Source organism: Henckelia pumila, chromosome 2 (genome assembly GCF_033568475.1).
Source record: "Henckelia pumila isolate YLH828 chromosome 2, ASM3356847v2, whole genome shotgun sequence".
NCBI classification, from domain to species: domain Eukaryota; kingdom Viridiplantae; phylum Streptophyta; class Magnoliopsida; order Lamiales; family Gesneriaceae; genus Henckelia; species Henckelia pumila.
Genome location: NC_133121.1, coordinates 50,765,014 through 50,792,169, shown reverse-complemented (window position 1 = coordinate 50,792,169; position 27,156 = coordinate 50,765,014). Strand labels below are relative to the sequence as shown.

Here is a 27,156-nt window from a genome sequence, read left to right as displayed (position 1 = left end):
CAGCAAAGATCGATTAAGTTTAAGAGTCAGTATTTCAAGAAAGATGAGAATATCATCCTTAGCTGAAGCAGATCAAGAGGAAATTCGAATAGAGAATAATCTCACAGGCAATAAGCAAGTACAGATTGGGCTCAAAATGCATCAGATAATAATATTGCAGGTAATTGAGTTAATTCTTATTAACCTGCTTATATATTGATTGCATTGTATACATTCATAGATCAGTGATTTGTTATGCTACAATTTTGTCTGGTGAGCCTTTATTAATTGTATTTTTTGAGTTTTTGCCTTTGAGTAGATGGAAACATTTGCAAGAGTAGTCAGAAAAGATGAAATACAGATTTGAGGAAATAAGATTGAACTCGATAATATAAGACTTGAGTGTATTAAGTTAGGATGCATTAAAGATATTAATGCAATAACTGAGTATCCGTTAACAGCTGATTGAATCCGGGCAATGATTAAGTTAGATCAGCAATAGAAATGACTAGAGATTTATGATATGAGTTTCAGAACTAAAATTCCTTTTATGTCGGTACTGAGTATATCAAGATTAAAGTAGAAGAATGTCGGAAGAATTTTAGTCGTTGTACTAGATCAGTAGAGAACTAACCTAAAATTGACAGATATGTCAGTGGTTAGAATGTTCAGAAATATTCAGATGAAATATTCCAACCTTTCTACGAAATGAAAGGAGTTCTATATAGAGTGGTGTCTAGTACGAAGGTCTTATGACAACTCATATATAAGAGCACTACATGAACTAAAGAACTCCGGAAATAGCTAGAATATTGATTAAAGAAGAATTATCCTAGTACCGAAGTGGTTATTAATTCTACGACAATAATTTAAGTTGAAAATATGATATTCGACTATTGTCAAAAGAGAATTAATAGATAAACTCATATCAAGAGAGAATAAAAAAAATCAGTTACAGTTGAGCCTTCTCTTCAATTTTGCTGAAGCTATTACATCATAGAATCATGATTCTTGAATCTTTTGATATCGATTCTGAGGTTTTTGTTATTCGACCTCGGTCGATCTTGATTGACTCTTATTTCTTTGTTGGAGTCTGATTTGATTCATTCTTTTTGAGTTTTATGATGCAAGTGAGTTGTTTTCACTTAGCAGATTTTGTCATTCAGAATATGTGATTTTGGATGACCTTGATTTGAGCGTGTTCCTTTGAGTCAAGATTCAAGAATTTTTGATCGTTTAATGTATATATTCAGTATAGTTTGAATTTTTTGGCTCGTAACTGATAGAAATTTTGATATAGAGTATCAGCAAGATTTATGTGTTGATTGCATGATTTGCCATTCATTAGGAAATAGAAAGAAGAAATTAGATGACTACATGATCGAGTGATTGCATATTTGTACTTTTGTGCTTGAGTTTCTAGACAGATACTCAAATAATCAGACTTGTTGCAATCCAAGCTAAGATAGATTAGTTTGGAAAGATTAATGCAACATCGATATTAGATCAAGCAGTAGAAATTCGATTGAGAATGCTAGATCAGGATATGAGACAAGACAACAGATCAGAACAGATGAATTTTGCGATGAATAATCATTTGAGTATGCTAGATGTTCTAGTACTAGGACATCAGATTCTGAAAGAGGCATATTACAACAGATTTCATATCCATCAAGTTGTTTGAAAATGTATGAATTACATATATGAATTACTTGTAAAGTAGTATTGGTGAAAGAAAATAAAAGCAGATACGACAAAATTGAAATTGCCGATACTAAATTTCCAGTAAAAGAAGCAGAAAAGAAGAGATCCAATGATCGATGTAATAGTTTAGTTACTTAAGAGTCAAAATAAGATTAACTTTTTGAATAATTTTAGTTTGAAACTACTCAAATCGTCATGATTTTGCGATTTAGATTGTGGTAGATTTCAACAGATTCAAGAATATGTTGTATTAGATGCGATAAAGATATAATGAGATAGCTGTTAAGAAATGAGTAATGTTATGAGATTACAGGAATCATTGAAATCTATTGTCGAGATAGAGACTTTAGATTTATTTGATAGATTGTGGCATTGATTATCAGATGTTCTGAGTGTATGGTTGTATGAGATTTCATTATACCATCCTCCGATTAGCGGACTATCAAATGTGATTATCCAGATTTCCGAGGATATATTCAGAACTATAGTACTATATTTGGTACTAGCTGATTGACATTTGCCACTTGATTATTGTAATTCCTATGATAGCTATCTAATAGATATAAAGATAGTGTTTTTGATTACTAGATGATTAGAAAAGCATAATTGTCTCTATGTTGAGACAGTATTTTAGAAATATCAGCTATTAGACCAGATATGAGTCGAGAAAAGATAGAGAATATGAAGATTGATCCGAACAGAATAAGAACAAAGCAGAATCAACAGAGTTAGCAGAAAAATAACAGATACAAATTTTGATGTGTGAACATAATGATCAGCAAAAAATTTCTTTTCAGAGCATTATCCAATTCAGAAAGTGATTCCAGAAAATGATTCAATAATTGATCCTTATTTCGATCAAGTGAAACAGAAGCCGATAAGATTTTGAGCTAAGCAAAATAATCGATGCAGTTTTTGATCAAGAGGAAGAGCAGCTTAGATGTAAGATGAATCAATGACTACAGAGCAATGAAATAGACATGATTGAAGAAGCAATCAGATAGAAGAATAAGAGAAGATATCAGAACAGATATCTAAACCTCACAGAAATGAAGTAAGTATTACTTTAATCAACTATACAGTTTATGAAATTCAGTAATAAGATCGAATGCGATTTCGAGGACGAAATCATTTCTTAGAGAGGAGGAATTGTAAGGCCCGAAAATATTTAATAATTAATTACGAGATTTGAGATTTAAATTTTGAATACGAGAAAATATTAATTTGAGAATTTACGGAAGTAGAGATTTAATTTTTGAGTCGAAAACATTTAATTTGAGGATTTACGAATTTTAAGATTTTAATATCCGGAATTATTAAATTAAAATATTAGAATATTTGAATTGATTATTTATGGGATTTAAGATTTAAATGTTGAGTTTGAAATTAAAAAGGATTTAATTGGAAGGTGAAAATGGCGCATGGACCGAATTGCAAATATTGAGAAGTTTAGGGACCAAAGTGCAATTTGGTCAAGTCAAGTGGATGACACATGTTACATAAATACATGGAAACGTGTATAGGCATGGAATTCATCAGATTTTCATTGTAGGAACCGAAAGCCATGAGGAAAAAATCAGATTTCAACCGATTCTTTCACTTCCAAATTTGGTATAAATCAATCCGCCCGGTAGAATTTTAAATTGATCGTATATTTGCAATCACGGCTTCGAGTGCTATATTTTGACGTAAGTTTTAAGAATTTTTTTTTTATCATGTTTGAATTTTAGGATGTTGTTAGAATTAAGATTTGATTGTATAAACATGTTCTATTATATACGACGATAGCATATATAAGACGGATTGAAAAAAGATCGTCGTTTGAGCTAGGGATGGCAGCGGGGCGGGTTTGGGCAAACCTGAGACCCGCCCCGCCCCGTGGACCCAGCGGGTCCAATCCGGGTTAGATCCGTTGGACCCGCCAAATTAAATATAATTTAAATTATATTAAATAAAATTTTAAATAAGTTAAAAAATTAACAAATCATTATTAAATTTATTTTTAAAATTTATATTAATAATATTTAATGTAAAAAAATATTTTTACAAGTTAAAATATATCATTTTAATTTAAATAATAATTAATAACTAAGGAAAAATCATAATAATATATTTTTATATTAAAAATATCATAATATATTAAAATTATTTAAATCCAAAAATATTATAAAATTAAATTAAAGATAAAGTATTGATTATGTAATATAAATAATATAATTATATATACATATATAATTTATATTTATATTTAATATATATATTTTTTGGCAGGGCGGGTCCGGCCAAACCCGGGACCCAACTCGAACCCGCATCTGGACCCGCTTGGCCGGGTCTTAACCCGTCCCGCCGGGCCGGGTTCAATGCGGGGTCGGGTCCATTGCCATCCCTAGTTTGAGCATGTTTATGAATTTTTGAAAATTTTTGCAATTCTGAATTTTTGGGGCTGATGATTTTGAAATTTAGCTGCTAATTGGTGATGATAATGAGTTTAGATGATTGATAAGATAATGTTTATGCTTTTGGAATTTCCATTTCGGAACCGTTACGCCGCCGGTTTGAATTCCGGTCATTCAATCAAGTTTTGAGATTGTTAAGCATTGAATAAGATTGGAAGCTGATTGTGAATTGTACAATACTTTCTTTCAAACTTAAGTTGAAAATCATCGAACTCGAGTCGAAGTATTCAAGTCGACAAGAAGATGAATTAAGAAATAGATCAACTAGACGATTGAACGAGCAAGAGTTGAAAGAAGCAGATTTAGTCATGTGAGGACTCGGGCACTAATCTCTCAAATCATAACGGTTAATCCAAGATCAAATAAGAACATTTAATCCAAAAACATGAATTAATATCAAGCAATCAAGCAAGCATCCAAAGGCCTAATTTTTTTTTTAAAAAAAGTTTGCCCTGTGCGCGCGCGAGGCTCACCTCTCGCGCGAGCGCAGGCCAACGGGCCAGCAGCCCCGCAGGCTGGCTCGCCCCTGCGCGGGTCTGCACAACAGAAAATAAATTGCAGCAGTTGGTGCTGCTGTCCAAGCCTTCTCAAGCCATCTAAAACATCTCACAAGTTATGCCAATGCTAACATAATCCTATCCAAGATAATACAAACATGTTCATGCCAACTTCTCTAAGATATATCAAAGCTAATGGCATAAATTGTACAAGTATCTTCATAACCAAAAGAGCATGATGCTACAACAAATAAGTTCCATTTCTTCATATAAACCACATCAAGTTTACATGTAGAATCTACAAAAGTGACTCAACTAAACTTCAAATGTAGCAACAACATAAACATCTAGATTAAAGTCTAACCTCAAGCCTTTAATACAAACATCAAACATGAAAGGATAAACTAAACCAATGAAATCAACATATCAACATTGGATTTCAACTCTAACATGCTTGACATTACAAAAGAACATAGACGTCTTCTATCACCCGAGTCTCCACTCTAATCTCTCAATTTCTCGCTTCCATGTCAAGTCTGACTTGCTTACCCTTCAACCTGATGCAATGCACACATACAAGCAAAACAACAGCCAGATAACTCCGGTGAGAATAAATCTCAATATGAAAGATATATATATAAATCAAGTAGATATAACTCAAACAAGTAATCTACTATCACAATCATCATTTCCTTATACCCTTACCTGTCAAATATTTTTCAAAGAAAATTCATTCAATAACATAAAAACTCAAAGACAAGTCGAGGGTTAAAGGATTCAAGTCTCACAGAATCGATATTTTCAAAAATCATCTCGTTGGGATCCCGGGAATATAATAAGGCAAAAAATCAAGCCTCCCACCTACGCTCCCGCTCGATGTAACGCCCCGTTTTTATCTTAATTGAATTTATTTGAGTTAATCAGAGATTATAGAGTTCTCGAGCCGGTTTGATTTTGATCAGGGTCCTTTTTGCAAAAATTGGATTCTTAATGTGAGACCTCGATTCTAAACCACTAATCTCGGATTAAACAACAATTAAGCGAACAAGAATCCAAGAGTAAAACAAGTCAAAGTTTTTTTTTTTTTTTTTTTTAAAACGCCGCGCGCCCGCGCAAGGAACCAAGCTCGCGCGCGCGCGGGCAAACAAATCCGAGGCCCAACGGAGGCCTCGCGCGCGCGCGAGCTTGGTTCCTCGCGCGGGCGCGCGGCGTTTTAAAAAAAAAAAAAAAAAAAAGAAAGGATTCCGCGCTTGGTCCGACATGCCTTCAAATACAAATGCAATAACAGGGTGTAGGGAAACATGCCATAACAAGTCATGCTTACAGAAGGCCTAAATCGATACAACAACAACATACTTCGATTTCAGATTACAATCCGAATACAAACTAATTCGAATAACAAAACATATCAAGTTCGAGTTCTAACATGCTTCAATCTTAAACTAGATAAACATGCTAATTCGACTTCTAAACCGAGTCTCACTTCTACTACTTGCCCTCGAAGCTAACCATGCCTCTTCTGACTTGTTCCTGCCCCACCTGTTGCCAAGTACACATACAAAACAAAGCAACAGCCGGATAACCGGTGAGAATGATAATCCCAGTAAAAGCAACATATCAAGTAATGAATATACAACATGCTATCAAACCACATATTCAAGTCGAAGTTAATGATATGCATGACTTTAAAACCAGGATATCGATTCTGATAAACACGGGAGTATTGCTCTGCTTTTGGGATCCCGAGGATGAGATCACGTAACGACTCACCGACTCTCCCAATCGAGGTGGTGCCACGTATCCCACTCCTCTAAACTTTGAGCAACCATAATGAGTATGCTAGCACTAGGCGAAATACTACAACCTAGGCCACTCAATCATAGTTCCCAAACGTCTAACAAAAAGGGCGGTTCTGCCCGCTGAAATCAAAGTAGGCTCAAGATGAATGCATAACAGAAACATAAACATAAGCCACATAACAAAAACTCAATCAATCAACAATTACAAGTTCCACGTGCTAGAACAAGTATCAATGCAATATGTGATTTAAAAAGGGAAACTCGAGAACCAACAGTCCCGAGTATGCTATCCCGCTACGATGACTGCTTTTACCTTTCAATGCAGTAGCTCCAACTCTGGATAAGCTACAAAAGAGATTGTATAAACAACTACACAATCTAACAACAACAAGGCAACGGTTCAAGGAAAACTCTTTATACCGTTCTTCGTCCAACTCTCGACGAACAATGCTGCTAACACAGGGCTCGACAAACTCCAACGAATCTGTAAGAATTCAAGAGTTGATCAACAACCACGATCACTCACACGCCAAGACTCCAATCAATACAAACACGATTCGAAAACCCAAAACTCAAACCGACGGCATAACGGCTATAAACTGAACAAACCGGAAATGCAGACAGCAGTTCAATACCGATATCAACTCATATCAATGCCCAAACAACAACAACAAGACAAACCCAACAAATCTCAAAACCACATTTTCGAAAATGGCTTCCAAAAATCATAATAAATCCGAACGTCGCTCTAATTCAAAACCGACAGATAATAAACGATCAGAACTCTGTAGAGAACAACATACTCGAATCTCAAACGATTCTAACAACATCCAAAAACTAGAATGTATCCGATCGAAGAAGAACTTACGATATAACGAAGCTCTCGTTGCTGTGATTGCTAATCTGCCTTCAGAAATAATTTCCAACGGCCGGATCGAGCTCGGACTGAAATCAGAAAGCTTGAAAGCTCAATGAATCGACTTCAATGGAGGGAGGCGATGCAATGGAGGTGATGGAGAATAGAATGAGCCCAAAAGCCTTATAAATATCTATAAAAACCGATAATTGCGTTTTAGTCCCTGAAAAATCCAATTTTTGCAAAAAGGACCCTGATCAAAATCAAACCGGCTCGAGAACTCTGTAATCTCTGATTAACTCAAATAAATTCAATTAAGATAAAAACGGGGCGTTACACTCGAGGTGGTCAATCTTGTATTCCCTGGACTGTGAACACTATACTGAGAACCGTGGCAAAAAGAAATCAAGTCAGATCTCTAGCCTCTCATATATAAGTTTACCATGCCCAATATTTTCTTTTCGATTCTGTTTTCAAGATTTCGAAAGAATTATGGCTCAAGAGGTTTACTCTCAATTCTATATCCAATCTACCATAACTCAACAATTCAAAATAATCTAAACTTATCAATCTCAAATAAACTATCAATCATCAATCTCAACAAGTAATCATGTTTAAATCAAACAACTCATATATCAACCAAATCAACTAAGTCAAGGAATTCATTTAGATCATATAAGATTAAGTAAAACAACTAATCATGCATGTATGTGATTTAATAAACTCGAAAACCACCACGTTCTCGAGTTATTCTATCTGTCGAGGTTAATGTCGAATCATACCTTTATTCTGAACTCAAATCTCTGAACTCTGGCACTTCTTGATCACATACAAGTTGTCCCAAAAATCTGCATTTAAATCAAAATCTGCTCATATCCCTCTTGATAGTCCAAGCTCCAAGTTGATGCCACTTTGATCCAAATATTCAAATCAACTTGAACTCATTGACTTCGACGTCGATAATCGTCAACTCCCAACTGAAATGAAGAAACTTGGCTTCGGAATCTGTTCTCTCCTCTCTCGACTTTTTGGCTGCAATTCTGATGGAGATCTATATTTCATGCAATTTATACACATCACACGTGTAATCCATTTAAAATGGCTAAAATTGCACTTTGGCCCTTAAAGTCTTGGCTAATTGCAATTCGGTCCTTATCCAATTCTTTTTCTTCTAATTCATTATTTTTAATTCCAAAATCACCATTTAAATTATTAAATCCTACAAATATTCAATTCAAATATTTTTCCTTTTTAATTTAAGAATCCCGGAATTTAATTCTCAAAATCCGTAAATTCTCAAATTAAATATTTTCGGCTCAGAAATGACATCTCTAATTTCCATATTCTCTAAATTGAATATTTTCCAAATACTAAATTTAAATCTATAATTTCGTAATTAATATTCATATTTTCAGGGCCTTACAATTCATCCCTTCTAAGGAATGATTTCGTCCTCGAAATCACATTCAATCGTACTACTGAATCTCGTAGACTGTAAAGCTGACTGAAGTATTTCTTACTTCAATTCTAAGAGCTTTAGATATCTTTTCTGATATCTTATCTTCTTCTTTCTGAATCAAATATTGCTCCAAAAAGAACATTTCTCGCTGAACATTCTGTTCAAGCTTCAAACTCTGACTCTGTCTAATCTGCTCTGTTCAAATTCGGTACGAATCAATCTTCATATTTTCTGTCTTTTATCAATCCACATCTGATCTGATTGTCGATACTTTTGCAATACCGTCTTATCACAAAGAAACTTCTGCTTTTCTTCTCATTTCTTAGTCAAAAACACGATCTCTATATCAATCGAATAACTGTTACAAAAATTGCAATAAGCAAGTAGCAAAATCTATCAGTTAGTATCGAATCAGATATTATAGTTCTGAGCATTTCCTCAAATCTGGATAGTCACCTCAGACAATCCATCGATCAAAAGGTGGCATAATAAAATCACATACAACCAAACACTCAGAATTTCTGAAAATCGATGCCACAATCTACCAACTATATCTAAAATCTCTATCTCGACAATAAATTTCAACAATTCCTGTAATTTCATCATATCACCAACTTCGTAACAGCTAGCAACTCATATCGATATTACAGCTAATACAGCGTATTCTTGAATCTGACGAATTTATTTCAATACAAATCGCAAACTCATGACGATTTGAGTAATTTCGAATTAAAATCTGTCAAAAAATTATTCTTGTTTTGACTTTAGATTTGCTAAACTGATTCATAGATCACTCAGTCTCTTCTTTTCTGCTTCTATTACTGGAAACGTAGGTATTGGAAACTCAATTATGTCATATCGTCTTCCATTTTCTTTTGCCAATACTGATTTCCAAGTAATTCATACAACATTTTTGAACAACTGAATCGATATATAATCTGTTGTTTCATACTCAATCTAGCATTCTCAACCAACTTCTAATCGCTTGATTTAATCTCAATGTTGCTTTAATCTTTTCAAACTAATCTAACGTAGTTTGGATTGCAACAATCCTAATTATTTGAGTATCTTGTCTAGAAACTCAAGTACAAAACAAAGTCTTCAATCAGTTGATCAAGCATTCTTCCAATTTTCTTCTTTCTATTTCTCAAGTTTTGGAAAAAAAAATCATACAATCAATCCAAAACTCTTACTGATGCGATCATGGATAGCTCGCATGTTGACCACGTGGCTAAGGATCCGTTGGAGATGCCTAGAGGACCCATTACGAGAGGTCGAGCTAAGAAGTTCAAGGAAGCACTTCAATCGTTGATGGTGAATTGTCAAGAAGGCATTGGAATGCTTGAAGATCACTTTGAAGGATGCTACAATGTTATTGAAGTCCAAAGAAGTCAAGAGAGTGGAGAAAATGTCAAGAAGAACACAAAAATAGGTGACACAACCCGAGACGCATGCGCGCCCGCGCCTTGTTCTCGTGCGCCCGTGCCTGTTTGACAGAACGCTACGCGCGCCCGCGCGTCGATCCAGAGAGCCATGTGCGCCCGCGCCTTCGAGTTTTACACACAATTTGGCGTGTTGTGTGTGTGCGAGACTTTTTGATATTTTAGGCATTATTTTCTTAATTTAAGTCTTTTATTCCTATTAGGAAACTTTTAGGAAGATATTATCATATCTTTAGATATATTTTTGAGTTATTTCGCGATATCTTTTATTATTTGTAGTTGTATTATAAATACAACAAAAACATTCATTATTGATATAGAATTCAGATTTTGATATTTATCAATTAAAATTCTCTCTAGAATTTTTATTAAGATTTTGCTTATTCAAAAATCAAACTTATCAAAGTTTTCAACTTTGTGGCGTTTGTCGATTGATTATCCTCGTGGGTTGTCAGAAACAGGTTTTTTGAAGGTCCCGTTGTGATCAATTGTTTTCTCTTCGTGATTGTTTGTTCCTAGTTTTAAGTAAACTAGAAGTGAATAATCCAAAACCTTTACTTGTTTTCAAGATTGGGCAATTTCTTGATTTCTTTTGTTATTGGATTGAGGGTACGATTTTAATATAATCGTGTTTGCCTTCCATACGTTAAGAATTCATATCATTTGGTATCAAAGCCAAGGTTTTGAATCAAGTAAGTATCTATCTTCATCTATCTTTGTTCTTCGCGTTCTTTGTTCTTCTTATCCGTTCTTCATCGTTATTCGTTGGAATATTTCCTTTGTCGAATTTTTGTGTCGTTTCTTTCAAACCTGTTATCCAAGTCTCGTGTCTTGTGTTACAAGTTATAAATTAAAAAAAAAATATTCGAGATCGGTCCAAAAAAAAATTGAAAGACCGAAAAAGCTTAAAAAAATAAAGGAAGCAAAATAACTTGTGGGGCAAAAAGTTCTTGTGTCTTGTGAGTCTTTGGGTAAAAGTTTATTTCAATCTTCATAAAGTCCTTTGCTTGTTTCTATGCAGTCTACCTGAGTCGATTGACAAATGTTTACAAGTTCTAAACTTTTGAGTTTGATTTAAAGTCACAAAGCATAAGCTATTCTTATATTTGAGTGAAAAAAAAGAGTGATTGAGTGAATTCGTTTGGAGGGATTTGTGACAATTGTGTGAGGAATTTTTTTTACTAACTTTTCTTGCAGGTACGATGAGTTCTAACAGTCAAAATTTTTCAAAGGAAGATTTGAGTACGATGATAAGGGAAGCGATGAGAGCTGAGTTGGAAATGATGCATGAAAGAATAAGTAAACTTGAAGTTAGTGAGGATGATGAGAGTTTTGGTGAGAATTCGGGTAGGAATAAGCGAGGTCAGGAGGATGGAAGAAGTAGAAGAGAAGCAATGCGAGGGAGATATACTGAAGGGGGTAGAGAAAATGGGAATATTAGTGGGATTAAGATGAAAATTCCATCGTTTCATGGGAAATCTGATCCGAAGGCTTATTTGGAGTGGGAGATGAGAGTGAAATCGGTATTTGATTGCCACAACTACAGCGATTCAAAAAAAATAAAGTTAGCGGTTGTTGAGTTTATGGATTATGCTCTAATTTGGTGGGATCAGCTGGTTACAACTAGGAGGATAAATCGTGAGAGGCCTGTTGAAACATGGGAAGAGATGAAGCAAATAATGAAGAAAAGGTTTGATCCCAATTACTATTATCGTGATATGTTTAAGCGATTGCAGAATTTGAAGCAAGGCTCGAGGAGTGTAGAGGACTACTCCAAGGAGTTGGAGATTACTATGATTCGGGCTAACATTGAGGAGGATAGTGAGGCAACCATGGCTCGATTTCTGTGTGGTTTTAATAGAAATATTCAAGACCAAGTGGAGCTACGACATTGTGTGGATCTTGAGGAGATGGTACAATTAGCTATGAAAGTGGAGCTACAACTTAAAAGGAGAGGCATTGGTCGAGTGCCCTCAGGTGGAGGAACTACTATACCTTGGCGTCCAAACGTTGGAAAACGAGAGGATGTCAAGACGGTGTCCAAACCAAAAGTTGACACCAAGCAAGAAATGCCAAAGCAAGGAGTGCAAGGTAAATCTGAAACTCCCAATAATCATTCTAGGGACATTAAATGCTTTAGATGTCAAGGTCTTGGTCATATTGCTAGTCAGTGTCCTAATAAAAAAATAATTATTGTGAATGATGGTGGTGAGATTGAATCGGAGAGTGAGGAGGAGAATTATGATGATATGCCTGCGTTGGAGGATCCCGATGACGAGGGATGTAATGCAGTTGTTGGTGAGTTGTTGGTGACTAGGAGAGTGTTGAATGTGCAACAAAAGGAGGAGGAAGAAGATCAAAGGGAAAATTTGTTTCATACTAGATGCTTTGTGAAAAACAAAGTGTGTAGTGTCATCATTGATGGGGGTAGCTGTACCAACGTCGCAAGTAGTGAGCTTGTTGAAAAATTGAGTTTGCCTACTTTAAAGCATCCTCAATCATATAAATTGCAGTGGTTTAATGATAGTTCTGAAATGAGAGTGACTAGGCGAGTTGTGGTGCCTTTTTCAATTGGTAAATATGAGGATGAAGTGTTGTGTGATATTGTTCCTATGCAAGCCTGTCATATCTTGTTGGGTAGACCATGTCAATTTGATAGGAAGGTGACACATGATGATTTTAAGAATCGTTATTCTTTTACTATGAAAAAAGAGTCTGTTGTGTTGTTGTGACTCCAAAACAAGTATTGGAGGATCATTTGAAAAAGAAAAAGAGAGAAGAGGCCGAAAAAAAGAGTGAACAAAAAAGTGAGATGGCCTTAGAAAAAAAGAATGAAAGAAAAAAAGATGAAGAAAAAAATTAGAGGAAAGAGGCCGATAAAAAATATATATATAGCCCAAAAGAGTGAGTTGCGAGAGATTTTACATGTGCATACTCCACTTGTGTTGATTTTCTATAAGGAGATTCTCCTTAACACAAGTGATATAGCCGAAAATCTTTCGAGTAGTGTTGTTTCTCTCTTGCAGGAATTTGAAGAACTATTTCCGGAGGATCTACCTCAAGGATTACCACCTTTGAGGGGAATTGAGCATCAAGTTGATCTTGTGCCCGGAAGTGCATTACCGAATCGTCCAGCTTATAGGAGTAATCTGGAGGAAACAAAAGAGCTACAAAGGCAGGTAAGTGAACTTCTCGATAAGGGATTTGTGCGTGAGTTTATGTCTCCTTGTGTTGTACTTGTTTTGTTAGTACCTAAGAAAGACGGTTCATGGAGAATGTGTGTTGATTGTAGAGCCATTAACAATATTACCATCAAATATAGGCATCCTATTCCTAAACTAGATGATATGTTGGATGAATTGCATGATTCTGGGAATATAGAACTGCATTTAAAACATCATTGGGGATGTCACCATATAGATTATTTTTTGGTAAGCATTGTCATCTACCTGTTGAAACTGAACATAAAGCTTATTGGGAAATTAAAGCATTTAATACTAATTTAGATGATGCATCTAAATTCAGAAAATTGCAATTAAATGAACTAGAAGAATTAAGAAATGATGCATATGAAAATGCAAAGATTTATAAAGATAAAACAAAAGGCTTTCATGATAAAAATATTATGAGAAATTTTTTGAAATCGGACAAAAAGTTTTACTTTATAATTCTCGCATGCATTTGTTTCCAGAAAAACTTAGATCACGATGGTCTAGACCATTTATTGTTAAATTTGTTTATCCTCATGGTGTTGTTGATGTTGAAAATCCTAAAAATAATAATGTGTTTAAAGTTAATGGGCAAAGGCTTAAACCATTTTTAAAAATGAAATTCTTAATGATGAGTTTATGTCTTTATATGATCCAAATTAATTGTTACTTATATTTTTATTTTATTTTTGCAGAATTGAGTTCACTTCCCGGTTAAGTGGCGTATAACGGTACTCCGTGACTTCTTTTAGTCGGTTTTATTTCAATTTTCCAAAATAATTGAAAAAGAAAATTCCTTTATTTTCAAAATGGATGAAGCTATCAAAGAACATGGTAAATATTTTCCATTTATTTCTAAAAAAGTTATGAGAATGATTTATGAAGGCAGATGTGAAATATTAAGAATGCTTATGCAAAAAAGAACTCCGGAGGATATTCTTCTTATAATTGAAGCCAAGGTTCGATTAGGTGGTGAAGTTTCAAAATTCTTACTTGTTCGAAATATGTCTGGACAAGGAAAAAGCACCTATGCGAAAAAAAAGAGGGCCAAGAGGTTAGATGTTTGTTATAAATGTGTCAGATGGACTTGTGATAGACGATGCAGATCTTTGGGATATGTTTCCACAAATAGAGAAGATAAAATTGATTTCATTAAGAATGTGCTGAGTAAAGAGTCATTAGATGATATCTCATTGACTTTTGAGACGCATTCTAGTGGAGATTTGCAAGGTCAATTTCTCCGTTTATGAAAACTATTCCAAGCATAGTGTCATGCTAATGATCTTGGAAATCTGACTAAAAAAGACACTATTTGCCAATTTATAAGAAAATTAGATGGTAAGCCAACCCTCAACTCAGAAGAAGATGTTGAAGTCATCATTGATTCAACATGTCAGAAAATGGTTTGTGTTTGTTCCTCATCTTCAATAAACCCCAGGTGATATCTCTTTCATAATTTACTATTTATTCGTTTTGTTTTAAAAACAATGTCATATTCAAGTTTGGGAGAGGGTTTATCTCTAAAAAAATTATTAAAATTTTAAAATTAAAAAAATATTGCTATAATAATATTTATTTTTCTTTTTCAATGGCAGAGTAAGGAGCAAAAAATTCCTGGCACGCATTAGTTTTTATTTATCATATTATCACAATAGATTAAATTTTAATATTCCGTATGTATTTAAATTGTAAACTACTAAGAAAATGAAGTTTTTTTGTATATATGTTTATTTATACTTCTTTCTATCAATTTAATATAAAATATATAATTTCTGGGATATATGTTATAAATAATATATATTTGTGTGTTTTAAAATAACATATTTTCTAAAACTTTTATGAGTATATATATATATATATATATAAAATTGTTTATATAAAAATTGGCTGCAAAGTTGTTCGAAGTTTGATTGTAAAGATGTAGAGTATTAATATCTCTACTATAATTATCAATGTAATAGATTTACCTCATAAAAAAATAAAATTGTTATTATAAAAATTGGCTGCAAAGTTGTTCGAAGTTTGATTGTAAAGATGTAGAGTATTAATATCTCTACTATAATTATCAATGTAATAGATTTACCTCATAAAAAAATAAACAAATAAATAAACTTTGAAAAAAAAATGTTACTTTTTCAAAGTTTATTGGAGGTATTTGGTTATGTAAAAACAATTTTGCAGCCAACCAAAAAAAATAGAAAAACAAAAAAACAAAATGGGTTTATTCTTTGTAAATTATCCTATCTTATTTTTAATATTAGGTTATTTGATTGTCTACTTTACATATTAGCCATTTTCAATGAGTGTATAATTTTCTTCCAACTCCATGAGTGAAAAAAATATATATATGAAATACTTTAACCCGAGAGAATATGGAGTTGAGACTTTTACATTAATATTCCTGATAATATACATGTTATGAAAATGATTTCTATTATCATTTTAATTATATTATTCTCAAAGTTTTTAGAAAATATTTATATAAAAAAATTATATATATATTTAATATTTAGATATTGTGTGAAAATATATATGTATACCCATCCAATTATATATTAATATATTGGTTGATAATAAGACTTATAAATAAACATATGATCTCTTCACAAGTGTGTTTTAAAATTTCAAAGTTTGCAAATTTGAATATATATAAGAAGGAATAAAAATCTAACTTGTGATTTTATGATATTTTATTACTAAGGGACTAGTAATAAACCGGTTTGGGGGTGTGATGAAACTTAAAATTCGTAATTATTTATATGTTAAAAGTTGTGTTTTAAAATTAAAGTTTCCTTAAAATTATGAAGTTGTATTATTTTAGTGTTATGTGTTTATATTTAAATGTTTTACTAAAAATGTTGTATTTTACGGTTTGCGCAAGTTTGATAAAAATAAAATTACTCAAGATACAGAGGTCATATTGGAGTAATATTAAATCCTGTAGAATTACAAAAGAGGGATCTTCAACTTTCTAGAATATAAGAAATTTCAAAAACCTCATTAAGATGATCAAATTATCAAAAATAAAAAAGGAGACATATTTACTTTTACTATGACCAGCTTGTAGTAAAAATATCATAACTATTTCACTTTTATCCAAAAGAGGTGAAATATATGTCCAAACACATGTACACAAAATTTTCTACGTGTTCTATGTTGAATGAAAAGGCTGAATCGGTGGTATAAGATATCAAACATGTCAATTAAAGTTGGGTCATGGTATTGACATTCAAGAAGACAAGCACTCACCAACTTTACTATTCCATATTTAATGAGTCTTGGACTCTTGCTCTCATTTGGCCTATAAATAGATGTGTTGTATAAGCTTTGAAGTGTGCAAAAATGTAGAGAAATTCCTCACATGTAAAATAAATATTGTGTGTATAAGAATAAGAGTTTGAGTGTGCATATTTCTCCAAGTTTAAGTATGAAATTTCTTTTATCCTTACTCTTGAGTCTTATGTTCATGGCAAGCTAAATCCTTTTATGTCAAGGTGAAAAGGTTTCATTGTTGGTCAAGTAAGATTTTTTATATTTTGTATATTCTTCCCTTTTCTTTTTTTATTTTGTTTTACTAATTGATCTTTATTTGTAGGTATAATTTGAATGATTTATTGTTATCTATTTACATCAAATACTTGGTACCTTGAATGTGGTTACCTTGATTTGTTGTCTAATATGATACAATAAATACTACAATAATTATATACTATAAATATATGTATCAATTTATAATAAAGTCATATATATTATTTAGACAATAGCGTGACTCTGCCGGTTGTTCTAAATAATATATTGTGATTTGATCTAACATTTACTTTTTCGCAACTAACATTTACTTTCTCGCATCTAACATTTACTTTTCCGCAACTAACATTTACTTTCTCTCATCTAACATAAAACAAAAGTCATATATTTTATTTAGACGATAGCGTGGCTCTGCCGGTTGTTCTAAATGAAATATAGTGATTTAATCTAACTTTTAATTTTATGTCAATTTATATTTATGCACTTATATAGATACTATGGGTACCATATATTAATTATCGGTTAATCTGATATTAATATAGTGGGAACTATATTATATGATATATTTGTATAAATATTTAATTGTTCTTTTATGTTTATATTTATGCATTTATATATATATATTATGGGTATCATGTATTAAATATCGGTTAATCTGATATTAATATAGTGAGAACTATATTATATAATATATTTGTATAAATATTTAATTGTTCTTTTTGTTTATTTTTATATTAGTTTTTTTATTTATTTTTGTTAAGCAATCTTAAATAAACCAACAATGAACCTTTGAAGCCTTGACAATTTTATAATTTGTGTATTTTAAGTTTTATAATAATATTTCCATCTATAATATATCATTGCTAAAATTAAACTTACAGCATCCTCTCCGTGGATCGATCTCGTACTCACGAGTATATTACTTGCAGACAACCTACACTTGGGTGAATTAAAATTTAAGTTGTAGCACCGCCACCTTCCATTTTCTCACCCAAAGAAATCGGCTCCTCCATCCCCTCCCTTCTCAAGCTTGGCTCCTCCACCTCACGTTTTTGCCGCCGTTGCGCCCCTTCAGCGGCCGGAATTCGTGACTGAGAAGAATGGGGGACTCCTCATTCATGTTTTCAGCCTTTTTCTTGGTTTTATTTGGACCTAAGGCAAGTATAAGTCATTCTTTTGGCCACCCAGCAAATATATTATGTTTTATGCCTCGTTCTTGTTTCCATTTCGAAATTCTTGGTGATTTCAAGCTAGGGTTTTGTTTTTTTTTTGGACATAAAAACAGTATGGGTTCTTTCATTATTTCGAAATTGATGTATTTTTGGTGTTGGAATGAGCCATGTTATGTGTTTTGATTGAGTTTTTGAAGGCTTGCATTTGATTTTGAAATTTTCAGATTTTTTTTGTATGTGGTTTTTGAGATCATTTCTGAATTTCTTGATGGATGGTGCTTAAGAGGCTACCTAGGCTAGGGTTTTGTAGTTTGAATGGTGTCTTGGGAGAGGTTTAAGGTGGCTGAAAGGCTGGAGAAGAGGGCTGCCCGGTTGTGTAGTGGTGGTCATGTGAAGGGAGTTGGAAGGGGTTGTGTCGGCCAAGGGTTGGGTCTTGAGCTAGGTTCGGTTGGGAGGACTTGATTCAAGGGTTCTGCGTGGTCTAAGAGTTGGTGATAGTTTTAGAATTTAGGCTGAAAGTTGGAGGATTTTATTGATGAAGGGTTTGAAGGGGGCTAAGTTAGTAGTGAGGTGTGCAGATTTTTGGTTGTTGATTGTAGCTGTTGGGAATTTGATGACTAGGCCAAGTTTAGACTCAAGGTTTGGTTAAGGGGCTGGTTCTGGAAATACTTAAGGGTGTTAGGAATATTTCGGTTCAAGCGGAAGTCATTTCGATTGAGAATTGGTTGGGTTTTAGCCTAACGAATGGAAGTGGCACAGAATGTTGCTCAGATGAAGTTGCTGCCCGAATGGAAGTGGCACAGAATGTTGCTCAGATGAAGTTGCTGCCCGGAAACCTTGTAGGGCAGAATGTTCAGGTATACATGAGGGTTATTGGATGGTGTCCCTAGTTAGTTTAGGAAGAGTAGGAGATGTCGGTTCGAGAAGAAGTCATTTCGGTTAAGGAAGGGTCGAGTTAGGGATTTTATGGGTCGAAATCTCATAGTAAGTCTTGTTTGAGAAGAAAAGGAAGTTGTAGTTAGTTTAGCTTAGCTTGGGGCAGCCACTTAACCATCGCATTTCCTTGGTTGAAATCATGTTTTCTTCATCTAAAAATTGAGTTTTTGAGTTATTTTCAAGAAATCTTTTTCTTGATAAGTTACGTTTTTCGCAAGTTGAGTCAAGGAAAAAAATATTTTTGAATGAGGAGAGTTGGTTGTGACTATATATCAGGGCAATGTGGGGCCGAGAGATATCTCGGTGTCCTTTCCAAACTCATAGTAGAGAGGAGTCGGGAGACATCTTGGTTTCGCTACCAAACTTAGGGCAATGTGGGGTTGGGAAAAATCTTGGTGTCCTTGCCATTCAGGGCAATGTGGGGTCAATAGAGAAATCTCGGTGTCCTTGCCATTCAGGACAATGTGGGAACGGGAGAAATATCGGTGTTCTTTCCATTCAGAGCAATGTGGGGTCGGAAAAAATTTTTGTGTCCTTGCCATTCAGGGCAATGTGCAGTCGGGATAAATCTCGGTGTCCTTGCCAACCTAGTATATGGTTTATAGATTGATCAATCAAAACAGAAGTCACAATCGAGGATCTAAATTCACAGCTCAGTTTCAATTCAGTTCAGTTTTAGTTTGAATCGGCTCAGTTCAAATTCAGTTTCAATTATGCATATGATCTTTTATAAGTTAAATTTATTCTCGTTTGAGTTGTTTGTTTAAAGAAAAATTTCAAGCATGATTTTCAGTTAAAGTTTTAAGCATGAGTTTCAGTTAAAGTTTCAAAAATAATTTTCAGTTAAAGTTTCAAGTTTTAAGTTCAAGTTGAGTGAGTTTTAATGCATGCGACCTCTTTTAGTTCAAATCTTATTTTAGTTACACACATCTTTGGGGTAAAGTTTCAAAGTAGTTTACTACAAATATTTTGTAGCATGTGCATGTATTATCTAGTATTTGCTATCAAAGATTTATACTTCTTGAGTCTTTAGATTAACTACATTTTCTTGGTGCAAGTGAGGTTGATGTAAGTGCTGAGGGGCAGGATTTCTTGGGCTGACGACACCTGGCAGTGCACTACCCTTCGACCGATGCTTTCTTTTCCGCATTAGTTATTTGTATTAATGAATCAAGCAACATTATGTTTTCCTATCAGAGTTAGTTTGCATGATGTGTCTTCCCTGCGATTTGTTTTGTTGGCATGTTAAATAATTGACTGTTAATCTTTTGGTATTCACAAACTTTGAACTATTTTCATTTTAGTTTCCTGCTCGTTTCATCGTTTAGATTTTGTCTCGTTTAGTTCAACATTTAAATATATATTTTAACACCTAAAATCTCAACTTGGATACATAAAATCTCACGCAAAATAAATAGCATGAGAAAGTTTTTAACACGATCTTTTAAATCATTAATACATCACATATAAACATTTAATTAAAATAACCATTAAATCATAAATAATAGAATAAAATAACTTAAAATTTATTTTAAATTACTTTAATACTCGTGAGTGAATATATGGATTTTTCGGGCGTTTCAGGATCGTAGCGAGGTTGTGGCTAGTTTGTGAAGCCATCGTCATCAGCTGGACAGTCGACGGACGCAGGATTGGATACTAGGTTGTTCACCTGACTTGACCTATAGAGGTACGCAATTACTGACTGAGATATCCAGCTGAGTATGCATTCTTATGTGTTGTATTTTATCTGTCATGATATGCATGTATTTACTGTTCATATGACCATTGATCATTTATCACGTTGAGTCGTATCTCTTTCGAGATAGCCATTAGTATAGAAGGACCGCTCAGCCTTATTTTGCGGACGATTGGACATCATGAGTCACGTGCCCGACGAGCACGGAGGTCTATGATGTTTCCAGGATATTTCCCAATCCACGTTCGGATGTTGTGCTAGTAGTTCAGAGGGGTACTTCTGAGTGACACTAGACACTTTGGCGTCTTCAGTCTGAGCACGAGTTTCTCGTCGATCCAATCACTCAGTCCCCGTCATTTTGTATGTACATATAGGTTCATATACTCGTATTTATTGTAATGGTCGTTAGCGCTCACGAGTCACGTCCTCGTTTTTTTTAGACACCCCATTCTATGGGGAAGGCCTTAGGTTAGATGACGCAGACAGGAGTGAGCCCCGAGACGAGGAGCAACACCGTTGAGATCTCCAGTTATTAGATTCTATTGTTTTACTCTGATTTGGATTGTTATAATGCTATTCGATTGGGATTATGTTTTTCGCTATATAACGCGATTACTGTCATTAATATTAAATTGTATGCATAATAATTACGCTTAGTAGATGCTTTCGGTGCGGATCCCTACTCTTAGTTGGGAAATATCCTCCAATGTTCCTAACAAGGGCTATCTATCACTTCTAGTAGAACACAAGGAAGTCGTGAATCTTGCCCACAAAGGGATGGCACTCGACAAAGGGTTCAAGAATCTGATCTAGAGAATCTAGTGTTTCTGAAAGAAACCCTGCGCTTAATATCTCCCTCTGCCGCTGTCCGATCTCCACGAAGCCACGGAAGACTCCAAACTATGTGGATATTTCATTCCGTAATGTAAATTAACTCGGATTACTGGTTAGGGCATTAGTTTGGCCTTTGATGACGTGTGAAGAGATCACTCGGATACTTAATTGAGAAAATTATCACAAATATCACTTCATGATTCAAGAAGAGACGGTCTGATTCTTGTGACATAAAATGTCCAATAAAAGTATTGAAGCGGACAAGCAAAAATTCAAATAATACAAGAATTACATTAACTCCGATGTACCATAATATCGTTCACCAACAAAGTATTAATGTTGAATACCAAGCAACTTATCACGGCAAACAAATATGATTACACCGAAACCAACATACCGTACCACGAAAGTTATCTTAAAAACGCTAAAAAATGATACACACAACAAAAAGATTATCACGAACCAACCATTTAGTATACCAAAAAATCATACGATTAGACAAAGCAAGCAGCATCTTCACTGTTGTTCCCTTTCATCTTCTTCAAAGAATTTTCACGAAAAGGCCAACGCTCGTCCACCTTGGAAATTCAATTTCAATACAAGATCAAGATCATTCGCTATTTTGATGTTCTTACAACATATTGCAAAGGAAATACCACCTTTCAATATGCAGCAAAGTTACTCCTTTTAATCTTAGGAGCAAGATCAGGCATTTATTAGCATATACCTATAATGATAAAAAAAAAATTTAAAAATAAACAGAGAATAAATAATACTTGATACTAATGCGAGCAAATAAACTTGTATTCTTTCTTCTTTTTGGGGGTGGGGTTGGATGTAATATGTCCGAGTAACTGATAGCTTTCCAGTTTACTATAAGGGGAAGAAAATGACCACCGAACAATCAGAGGGGTAAGCTTGAGCTCCTTGGTATTAAATCTGAATGACAGGGCAAGGAGACAAAGGAAAGACTCCATACCATACGAGGAAACCAGTAATCTCTCAACCAGTAATCTACAGGTGCAGGTATTCCAAAATCATTCCAAATCTTTTTATAAGATAATAGCTCCATGCGTTAGAATAACTGTTTGGTCTTTTATGTGTTAGGACTGAATTACCCCCCTAAGCCACTTTCACCCATTTTCTCCCCCCAATCCCCCCACTACACGTTATATTTGCTTCTTAATTTTTAAACTTTTATGTCTCATTTGTTATATATATATATATATATATATATATATATATTTTTTTTTAAAAAAAATCAAATATTTAAAAATAAAATTTAAAGATATGTGTGTTACACACGCAAAGCGTGTGCCAGATCGCTAGTTTCAATTATACTGGCAGTGGCTAGGAGTTCTCTTTCTTGTAATTTTGTTTTTGTACCAACTTGATTACCTAACCTACTCAGGGGTTGTTTTAAGTTGCATACCTCTTTCTTCCTATCTATACAATCTTCCATATATTGATCACCATTACATTGAGATTGGGTATATTGATGAATGGTTGGAATTTTGAAAACATAAGCTAATAATCAACAAACTCAAAACACAAAGCTAAAGAACAGAGCAAATACCTAAATCATCTCAGAATTTAGCAGCCCAAAGTGCTCCAGATCAACTGGAAAATGCAAAGGGCCTAAGTAAAAGGTCAGCAGCACCAATAGCATGATGAAGAAACTCCTGAGTACCCAAACAGATGGACAATATTGACTGAATTTTCTTGGATCAAATTGTTTATTGCAACCAGTAAAATCGATTTGGTTATTTCACTGGTCAAACTTCATCTCAGTGTATCTGCAAGCCAGTAACTACATTGATCAGGAATCATATCATCATATATAAAAGTGGAGGTATAACTAACAATCCCAACTTGCCTGCGCAGATTCTTTTGCCTTTGCCCAGACTCATCATCTGCAAGCTCTGCAGATACTACTTTATTTTCTTTGCTGCAACGAAAGTTGTTAGGGTTATTGTTTCCGGTTGCATCAATTCATTAAATCACAGTTGTGGGATTAAAATATAAGAAAAAAAAAATCCAAGAACTGCAAAAGGAAAGCTAAAATGCACCAATGGAATCATGTGTATTATCCAATCTACCTTGAGGCAGCTGTAATAGTAGACACCCTTCCGGATGGTTGAGCATGATACGAACCATCAACAGCGATAAATGGAGGGCAATACTGTGCTCCCAATGCTCCAGCAGCACCAGCTATGACAGGTAACCTGGATATCATAAAAAGTAGGAAACGATAACTAATTGAAATAATTCTTAAACTAAAATTCCAAAATCCTGATTGCTTACATGATACTGGTATAGGCTACAAGGAAAAAAATGTTGAGCAAAATGGTGCTGAAACAACTGTGCTATCAATCACATGGACTTCATAGAGCATATTTGAACGTACTTAAAAACTGAATAATCAGTAGTTATTACCAAGTCATTTCAGAATTTCCTAATCCAGGTTGTGGTTGACCAACATATCCAGGAAAAGCCATTCCAACTGCAGGGACTCCCATTCCGCCCGGATGCTTGCCTCCAAATTGCATGACTAGAAATTCAACAGCAGGAAAAGTAAAACTAATGGAAGAAAGAGGAAGCAGACTCGTAATTAATCATTTAGGAAAAAGGGGTTATAATTACCACCAAGAAATAACAGAGAAAAAGAATAGGCAGTCTTAAGTTTCTCAAATGAAAAGTGCCAAAAAAATAATAATAATAAAAAAATAAAATAAAATAGATAAGCCTGCCAAAGACAACACATTCTTTATGGAGTAAATAAAGATATATAATTTTAAAAAATTGCATACCAATGTCACTGATTAAAATTCCATCTCTCCATCTAGAAGATGCCATAGATGGTGAATGGTATACCTGGCAAGAAAGCTGAAAATTTTTTATCAGCATGAACAGCTCCCAGATTGCCTGAGGCACCCATGACATGAGCTCCACCATAAAGGAAGGAGCCCCTGCCTTGCACATTGCTTTTTCCTGTTCCTGTAGCAACCAACGCAGTCGTTGATTTACTGTATTCTGAAGGATAATCGAGCTTGCTACATTCGAGCACAGCAACCTTCGGTGGAGAAGAAGTATGTGAACCACCACTGGACACACGTGCAAGCTGCAGATCAGGAGTTTGCACAGAAGATTGAGCAGGAGTTCGACCAGGATATCTGGAAACAGTTTGTCGCTGGTTTGGCGGAGGGACTCTGTTGACTTGGTAATTAGAGTTTATTGGTTGATAGGCCCACTTTGTCGAGGAAGTTTCTCCACTTCCATGACCCCTCATTTGAGGTTGAGAAGCATTAGTAGAGAGAGAGCCAGACGCCAGCATATGCATATTGTTTGAAGGTTTCCTGGCCGTTGCAGAAAGAGAATCATCAATAGAAAGCTTCTCAACACCAATAGAATCTACTATACTCTTCCCCTTCAGCATTGCAGAGGATTGTGTCCCATTAAAACTCTCATCTACTGCAGATTGTGGGCTATTTCGATTGCTAGTGCCAGCTTGGACATCCTTCTTATGTTCTACAGCATTATGCTTCGTAGAAGAACCAGAGGGATAAAATGGAGGAGAAGCAATGCTCAAATTAGATGTGAACCCTTGTTTCCTAGGCAGAATCACGCCCATCTCAGCATTTGAAGCAGATTCACTGGTTTTTACAGAAGCAACATTGGAAGACTTCTCAACTGATTTCCTAGATCTACAAATAAAAATTGAATAGTGAATTAGAACATGATCAATACCGAAGAAAAAAAAAAGGCAAGGGAAAAGAAATTTACTCACTGTTTATTTTGCGTGGGAGATCCCTCATTAATGTTATTCGAAGATGGCTGATACCTCCGGGGTCCTCGACCTCTCATTCTCTTAGGAGCATTATTATGATTATTATTATTTTGAGAGCTACTATTAGAGTAGTTATCAGACCTATATCCTCGTGCATACCCAAGACTTGTGCCTCTATTTCTCCCACGACCTCGAAAACTTCCCCTTGATCTCCTCCGCTGATGATATTAATATGTATAAGCCAGAATTTTTAAAAAAATAAATAAATAAAAGAATAAGAAGAAGAAAGTGCACTCAAAGTTAGCAAGGACATAAGAAAAATATCCACCTCTCCATAACGCTTTTCAGACGTAGTTAGCTCCTCAAACATATCATGCCCCCATTTCCTGTTATCTTTAGATTCCCATAGCTTTCTTCCAGCCAGCATTCGCCTAAGCAAAACAAAATTTAGAATGAACAGGATTGGTTTCTAAAAGAATGTATTTTCCTCTAGTAGAACTTTTTAACACAACTTAGAAATTTTAATACTGATCATTTGTCAAAATGTTTTTCTCCCCTTTCCCAAAGGGGATGATGGAATATAACTGTATAGCAAGAATCTAAAATTGAGTAAGCTTATTCTATAAAAAAAAAAAATTAATGCCATAGCTGCAGCCCTACCATAGAGAGAGAACCAACATGAGATAGAAAGCTTCTATTGAAATAATAAACTCGACACTCAGGCCCAAAACCCACCATAAAGGAACAACAAATATCTTTTCATTTCAAGCTCCAAAAATCCAAAGTTTCCATTACCAAACATTGTATCAATTCAAAGAAGTTGATACCTGTTTCTTCCGCGGGTGTTGTCTTGGAACCTGTCATCGTGCATGTAAAATGCACCTGCCGTGGGCACTGAATATGGCTCAATCTCCTTCTTTTCTTCCTCATGCCCACCACCATCAAAACGAATTTCATCATTAGTACTAATTACTATCTCCTCCCCTATATCTGCTTTCACCGGCACAATACCACCACCCATCTCACTTCCACTCTCTCCATACTTTGCCTCCTCTGTTTCCTCTTCCACATACTCCTCATCCAAATCATAACAATCTTCCTCCAAATCATCCTCATAATCCGCCGCAGCACCTTCAGATTCTCCATCAAATTCATCAACCCTCCGGACAGGCTTCTCCCCGCCATCGACCACTCCAGCCTCCTCCTCCTCCTCCTCATCATCATCATCATAATCATCGTCGTCATCACTAGCTTCCCTCCTCCGCATCTTCAGCGACATCTTCGTCTCCTCCGGATCGCTCTCGTACTCAATGTCCTCCTCCGCCATCAGTCCACCACTCATACAAACCAATCTATTCAATTTCACAAGACGATTCAAATATTGAACCGCAAGATTGCAACCAGTCAGGACGCCGGTTCAACTATTGGGGTTTTGGGTGATTGAATCAAATAAAAAACCCTAAACACCAATTCTCCTGGAATTTATGCTATGATTAGATTCCAGCATCCAAAGAGATTAGGTTGTACATATTCATTCACGGACGCGGTAAAGAGGTAGGTGAGGTATACGATTTTATAAGGGTTTTTATGGGATTTCAATATTTAATAATTAATTAATTGGTTGGACTTATGGTTCGTTTGGTATTATTATATTATTATTTTAATCTCAGTATAATTTATTTTATTCAATATTATGTTTTTTTTGATAAATTATTTATTCATCTATTAATTATTTATTTTACATCAATCAAATAATTAAATTGAAATTACTATATTACCCCTTATAAATAATATTATTC

At 34.5% G+C, this 27,156-nt stretch overlaps 1 protein-coding gene across 3 annotated transcripts; it reads right to left on the bottom strand.

Annotated features, from left to right (window-relative positions):
* Positions 1-21,770: 21,770 nt before the first annotated feature.
* Positions 21,771-26,885, bottom strand: LOC140880160 (protein MLN51 homolog). Of its 3 annotated transcripts, XM_073284343.1 has the most exons (10): positions 26,185-26,885; positions 25,686-25,788; positions 25,358-25,575; positions 24,445-25,274; positions 24,007-24,121; positions 23,670-23,795; positions 23,447-23,518; positions 23,147-23,366; positions 22,230-22,297; positions 21,771-22,148 (listed from the first exon to the last, which is right to left on the bottom strand). In XM_073284343.1, the coding sequence occupies exons 1-8, from the start codon at positions 26,697-26,699 to the stop codon at positions 23,339-23,341; spliced, it is 2,007 nt and encodes a 668-aa protein (XP_073140444.1). In that variant the 5' UTR covers positions 26,700-26,885; the 3' UTR covers positions 21,771-22,148; positions 22,230-22,297; positions 23,147-23,338. The 3 variants fall into 3 exon arrangements, with proteins under 3 accessions (XP_073140444.1, XP_073140443.1, XP_073140445.1); XM_073284342.1 differs by having other exon boundaries at positions 21,771-22,297; XM_073284344.1 differs by having other exon boundaries at positions 21,771-22,297; positions 24,445-25,268.
* Between the last annotated feature and the right edge of the window lie 271 nt (positions 26,886-27,156).